General features: G+C 33.7%; 1 protein-coding gene across 1 annotated transcript; it reads right to left on the bottom strand.

Annotated features, from left to right (window-relative positions):
• Window positions 1-1,228: 1,228 nt before the first annotated feature.
• LOC120187396 (RNA-binding KH domain-containing protein PEPPER-like) lies at window positions 1,229-5,131 on the bottom strand. Its single transcript, XM_039191122.1, has 6 exons — window positions 5,018-5,131; window positions 4,384-4,540; window positions 2,918-3,066; window positions 2,579-2,836; window positions 1,715-1,906; window positions 1,229-1,411 (listed from the first exon to the last, which is right to left on the bottom strand). The coding sequence occupies exons 1-6, from the start codon at window positions 5,129-5,131 to the stop codon at window positions 1,244-1,246; spliced, it is 1,038 nt and encodes a 345-aa protein (XP_039047053.1). The 3' UTR covers window positions 1,229-1,243.
• Window positions 5,132-7,316: the final 2,185 nt, after the last annotated feature.

Below are 7,316 nucleotides of genomic sequence, written 5' to 3'. Positions count from 1 at the left end.
TTTCGAAATGTAGCCCCAACTTTTGTCTTTTCTTTCATAACAGTCCCTTATTTACTATATACGTATTTTCACTCATTTCTTTTGGTTAATTCGTATTATTAAATATATATATATTCCTTATTTTTTTCTCCTTTTTATGTTTTATATAACGTTTTACATGTATATATTTTTAGTAGTTTATAAACATTTTATTATTACACGTGTATTTTAATTATTTTTGTGTAATCGCTTTTCTATTGCATTTTACCACTATATATACATATGTATACCATTATCATTTTATCTATACGTCTATTATAATACTATTTTTTTTAGATTTTATTTGTTATTTACTTCGTACTATATATGTACATATTTTTAGTTTTCCACTTGTTTTATCTTTTATTCTCTATATGTCTTCCTTCATTTGTTTTTTTTTCTTGTCTGTACACATATCCTATTATTGTTCTGTTTCCTATGCTATTTAATTACCTTTTTTTTCCTTAATTAATTTTGTTTGATTTTCATTTTTTTATGGTGTATTTATTTTATTAGGATTATTATTATTCTTTATACTTGTTTAATGTTGTGCATTTTTTTGTTATTTATTTTCCTTTTCCTTTGTTTACTTATTATCGTTTTCTTGTTGCTTGATTTCAGCTAGCCAATTTAATTTATTTTACTTTACCTAACGCTCGTAATTTTTTTAAGGATGCGTTTTCAAATCCATCAAGGTAAATAATTTGGATCGTCACTTTACCTTTTAATTTAAACTTATAACTTTCTTAATTAAAGACAACTGGAAGTTACGTAGTACCGAAAGGGCAGTTCAAGGGTGCTAACCCTTCCTTGACTGTAACCAACTCCCGAATCCGACATATCACTGGTAAGACGCATATCAGGTAAGAAATAAGGTATTCGATCAGCCCATTTTTAATAAAATAAATGATCGGTGGCGACTCCAATTCATTAAATCTAAGTGGAAACCCAATTCCGGGGCACAACCGAAAGACGGTTCCGACAAACATCAAATGTTATGAAGAAAGCATTAATGTGATCTAATAATTTTACATATAAGCTATATATTAAGTTTTCTGAAACTTAACCCAAGTCTGCACTACTCACCCACTTCTCCCCACCCCGCTCCGATGTCAATCCCACCGCCTCACTCCACCCAATTGTCAAACCCAAACAGAGAAACATCCAGACAAATTCATTCCAAAAAAAGAGACTGAAAAGTCTAATAAGGTAAACAATGATTCTCTTAAATTCTAAAAGTAGAGTAGCCACTTACAGTAGAAGATCCTCCGTATCCGCCGTAGGTTTGGGACGAAAGCGAAGAAGTGTTGCTGCCCAGCGAAAAAGGGGACCTATAACTCGTGTCTCTATAGTTGCTCCTTCTAATTGGATCTTGGTGAATGCTTATGAACTCCTGCATTAACCAAAAAATCATCAGTCTTGGTATCTAAATAAATCCATCTTCGTAACTCGAACTCGGGTAAGTGTCGTATACGAGTTTAAATTTTCTCAAGATTTCCATGTATTCAGAAAGTTCTTAGATCATATATCCAAACCCATGTCCGGGTGTGCATTAGACAAAGACGGCAAACACAAGTACTTTAATAAAAAATGAAGCCTTGGAGCCATATAGAAATCCATAAAGATCAAAAACCCATTAAAGGAATACAAAGCAGGTAAGTTATAATTAAATTAAACAAATAAGGTTATTTCTTACTTGAATCTGTTGTTGAGCCAACTGAACCTGCGTTGAGGTGCCTTTAATTTCGCCAATTATTTCATCAGATAAGCCCCCACTTTCTTGCACGGTTATGACAGCCCCACTGGTGCGACGAATGTGTGCAATATTAACTCCTCCAATCCCAATGATGTCAGCATAAGAAAATGGTATTTGCATAGTTTGAGCAATCTGGTTGAGAAATGCAATAAGAGAAATGATGATACAGTAGCCAAATATATACAATTATACAAACATATACCAAAGTCTAGGCAAACATAAGAAAGTTCCACTTCAAAAGCCTAATTTAAACTAAAAAATATCATTGCCAAATCTCCGAGCCAACTTAAATGTATATAAGATGAGCATTGTCATAAAGATAAAAATTGCTACATTCAAACTTTTTGACCCAAGCAGCAGTGATGTAAACCATGCAGGGCACCAATGACCTACGATAAGGCTCGAAATGATTTTCTTCTCGCCTTTTCTAATTAAATAATAACTAAAATAATACTAATTTCATGGAGAATCACCATGGGGATTTATATTTTATGTATAGTTTTTATGCTTGTGTATATAAATACTTCATTCTCATTGGTTGCCTTCATTTCTCTCCCCTCTTATTCTATTTATGTTATGACCTCTAATTTTCAGTGATGTATTTATATACACGAGATTTCCCTCTCATTGGTCCCCTTCATTTCTATCCCTTCTTATTCCTATTTCTGCCTCTAATTTTCAATATTATCTACATATGCCCCCTTTGTCTTCCTTGTTCGCCATCATAATCTCTAATTTCACTTCAGTATTTCTCATTTGGGAAGAGGAATTAAGAATAGTAATAATAAGTGCACACAAACAAACCTGAGTAACTATAGGAACAGCAGATCGATGAAGCCCTGAACTAGAATGTACTATCGAATGTGGAAGATCCTCTCCATAGAATGGAATTCCAGAAGATGGGATTTGTGACTCAAACTGTTTTTCATGTTCAAGGAACAAAAAGTCTCTCCTCGCAGTAACAGGAAGATCGACTCCAATTCCACCTTGAGAAACAGTATGTAGAGATGACCTTTCAGCCCTTGTCTCTGCTTGAAGCTCTTGAGTGACTACCACATTGTGCTGCAACCATTGATAGCACCACTTAACATGAAACAGTTGAAGGATACATAACAACAGTTCAGTAGAAAACAGACTTACTACTGTCTTTTCAAAGAGAGGAAGAACAATTTGATCAACCAAAAATTTCCTCAGGTGCCCCACCACAGCTTCAAGAGCTTTAAGAACCTTCAGAGCTTCCCCCTGCAACTCCACAATCCTCTCATCTGCTACCACATAAGGTGGAGTTTCCTCTGCAAAAACAGTACCACGTTCACCATAAACTTTACAGAATCCCTAAACCTATGATTTATAGGGCACTTTCTGAACAAAAAATAAGTTACAAAAGCTTGGATTTATTGTAAGTTTATATAACTATGATTGTCAAAATAATCAAAGGAAGCAACAAAATTTATTTACTTTTAGTATTGCAAAGCATCATTTACAAGCAAGGAAAAAACGCTTCTGTATCCATAACTATGCAATCACAACAGTTCGAGTTAAAACAGTAGCAAAATTCAGATGAACTATCAAAGCATTGAAGCAGGCAATAACACCAATATTTTGAGGGTTTTATATTGAACCCTAAGGCATACACTTATTGATTCTTTAATGTGACAAAACTCAGCATAAGATCAGCCATTTAGAATACATCTTATTTCACTCTCGGAAACGTGAATTTTAAGCTATGCAGATTCGAAAACTTTGTGCCCCATCAAGGAGGTAAGCCCTTAAATTTACAGGGATGGAAGCAGGAACAAATAAAAGTTCTATTTCATAATTGACATGTAAAGTTACCAAGAGAAGAGAGAATGCTTCAGTATTAAGGTACAAGCTTCCAAAATGACTTGTCGGAAAAGAAATGGACTTCCAAATTAAAAACCATCTACCCTTCTTTTTGAAATAGAAGAAGAATAACCATAATACAACAAACAAAAGGCAGGTTTTAGAAGACGTGCAAGTAAAAAAAAGGCACCCCTAAGTTCTCTAAATCTTTATTAATTTTTGAAAGGGGCACATTCAGCAGAGTTCAATAATAATCTCTTCCAAAAAAGATCCCCCAGCCTAAGTACGTAAAATACCCCCAAAATAAAAAAAATGAAGTATGCAAATAATGCGCATAGATGTGCACACATGAAATAATCAAGAAAGAAGCACATAATTTCAATATTTTATCCATTTACTGAATAGAGCCATGCAGAAATTAGCCACAACTTCATTGGTTTGTGGTTCATTTCATGCATAGAATAGGAATGAAGAGGATAACTTCTAATGTAATGTCCATATTTATAAAAAAATGAGCCTTTTAATTTGGGGATCATAGAACAATCAGTTAGATTTATCCTCTATATAAATAGGATTAAAGGACCCTATGGATAGGTAGAAAGGATGCATAATCCCATCAGAAAAAGTTACAAAAAATGGGATTAGAGCATTAAAGTTACAAAATGAAGACATTTCATCCATCAATTCAAATTACTGTGCACCAACCGAAACCTAAATGCATAAATGAGCAATAAGGGAACCCAGCCTCTCATGAAAAACCAATATTCTAAAATGTAAAAAAATACCGCTTGACAATACCCTGACAGATGCACCAGTGCTCTCTTGTAATGACTTGATCAAGGAGCCTTGCTTTCCAATTAAACTGATTGCTTGAGTAGATGCCGCCAACAACCGGATAGAACAAAATGTAGCTCCAGCTGCTTTAGCATCAGCATCATTTTCCTGCAATCAGAAAACTATAACTTAACTCCAGAAATCAAAGAATAATCAGTAGGAAAAACTCCAAATTTGTGGCCCAGACATATCTATTGACAGCAATTTGCTTAAGTCCCCCTTATTTTTCTTTCGTAAACACAGGATCAAAGTATTTGTCATTTGATCAGAAGTCAAAACTTTGACTAATATACAACAGGTGTTACTAAATTTATATAAATCTCGTAACGGACAAATATCAAATTAAACTCGATTGTTACTTTTAAAGCATTCTTCGTTTGAAAATGAAATCCCATGAATCAAAAGATGCATGATTTACATCGATATAGATTAATTAAAGTTAAAATTTATCGTATTTTACTCTTTACTCTTTCTTCTTCTTCTTCTTTCCAGAGCAAATATCAACTAAAGAAAGAAAATGCCAGACCCAAAGAATCGACAATTGTGAAATTATTAACTCAAAAAGAAATTAGGGTTTAGAGTTACAATGCGATCGGGAGTCCCAACAGCACCATCAAGAACGCGGATACGGGCGCCGGTTTCCTCGCACATCTTCTTGATGAGTTCACCTTTCCGGCCAATTATGCTGCCGACTTTCATAACAGGGACGATGGAACAAACCCAAATTGAATGGTGGAATAGAAAACGAGTAGACTGATGCAAAGAGCAAAAGGAAAAAAGATAAAAATGGGGAAGCATGCGTGCGTGAACTGATTATGGAGGCAGGACTAGAAACATGAAAGGATGAAAATAATTGAGAAATTAAAAGACGAATTTTTAGAGACCACACATAATTAAAGGTATACTTTGTGTATTTGCTAATTTTTTTGGATTATAACTATTAAATATAACATACATTATTGTAAGTTATAAATCGTTTAGATTTTAAAAAATATGACTTTTTTTATGATATACATTTTTTACAAGTCATAAATTAACGTGTGTCATTAAAGGTATATTTTTTTATAATGGCGTTTTATTCAGAGAATGTCACACCCTAATATGGGTTTAGTTTTCTTTAAGCTTAAAATATGTGAAATGAAATAAAGTTTGATTGGAATATAATTGTGTTAACATACTATTATTTTATTAAACAATTGATGATCACTCAATAAGAGATATATTTTTTTAAGCAAGGATAATGCAACCATGGTTGGAATTCATTATTTTTAACTTTTACTTTCGGCCAACTTTTGTATCCACCGAAGCCTTGGTATTATTTTTAACTCATACCAATTGGAAAGAAAAAAAATCATACGAAATGGCACGCAAGAAGATCAGAAGGTTCGATTCCAAGAGATTGTTGAAAGAGCATTTCAAGAGACTTTCAGTAAAAGATTTGTCACTCAAATCTGCACAACTTACGGAATCAACCGATTTCAATTAGCTAGTGGAGAATGAGCCATGGCTATCGTCACAGATACTGGTTGTTAAACCTGATATATTGTTTGGAAAGCATGGGAAGAGTGGTTTGGTTGGCTTAAATTTGGATTTTGCCAAGTTATTGCTTTTGTGAAGGAGCGTCTTGGCAAAGAGGTGGAAATAGGTGGATGCAAGGGACCTGCTACATCATTCATTGTTGAACCTTTCATCCCTCATAATGAAGAGTTCTACCTTAACATAGTCTCTGAGCGACTTGGTTGTAGCATTAACTTTTCAAAGTGTGGAGGGATTGAAATCGAAGAGAACTGGGATAAGCTTTATTGGGTAATCTAGGTGATTCTCAAGCTAGGGCCTCTCCTGACAACACTTCTGCACATGGTTTTGAAACGACTTAGGGACAAGATTCCCCAAACACATCCTCTTCCTAACCCTTGGGGCAATACTGTTGGTGGTGGTAAGTTTCAGCCTTCTGTTCCCCCATTAAAGCATATTTTCCTTCTAGCCATACTCGGTGGTTCAATGTTCATAGTTTTCTTTATTATATGCACATGGAAATCCTATTGTAGAGAACAAGTACAGTAGAATCCAAAATGCTACTGGTTGATATTAAATAAATAAATCAAAGAAGTACGATCGTTAAAGCCAATGGTTTAAGTAACTGTGGTTATGTGGATTTGATCAATGTTTGAAATGAAACATCATATCCAGTTTATTCAAAAGTGGGGTGAATGATTTGTTTGAGACTCATCTAATCATAGCTTATTGTCCACCTTTGCATGATTCTGAATTACTTTTGAAAATCACGTGGGTTTTGGGGGATAGTTGATAAAGTGCAAAAGGGGTAAATTACAAGCTGAGTTATCTAATTTTGGTAAAAACTTAACCTTGTCTTTTAGCTTCCGTATTAATATAATTATGGCATAATGGTTTAAATAAGATCAATTTAGTCCATGATGTTAGTAATTAAATATTAATGGCTCATTAAGTTTTAGTTATGCAAATTGGGTTTTCAAATAATTATTTAAATTCTAATAAGCTAATTTTATGGCGAGGGAAATTATTTGGATATGAATTAGTAATTTTGATGGCCTGGATCGCGAGGAAAATATTGGAAGTTGATTTCAAGATCGAGGGCATTCGAATGGAATTTATATGGTTGATCAGTATGAAACGTAAATCAAGGTAATACATTACTACCTCTTTATCGTTTATAGAACATGTTGAAAATGGAAAATGCATGGATGTGTATGATTGGACTATTATGCTTGTTTGTTTATGGATGGACTCGAACCGAATACGGTTTAAGCGATAAATTATGAGAATACTTTGATTAGGTAAAATTACTAAAATACCCTTATATTGTAAAAAGACAAGAATTGACTCTGGAAGTTTATAAGAGATA

Source organism: Hibiscus syriacus, unplaced genomic scaffold, assembly GCF_006381635.1.
Source record: "Hibiscus syriacus cultivar Baekdansim isolate YM2019G1 unplaced genomic scaffold, ASM638163v2 tig00113725_pilon, whole genome shotgun sequence".
Lineage (NCBI taxonomy): Eukaryota > Viridiplantae > Streptophyta > Magnoliopsida > Malvales > Malvaceae > Hibiscus > Hibiscus syriacus.
This window is presented reverse-complemented; position numbering and strand designations above follow the sequence as displayed.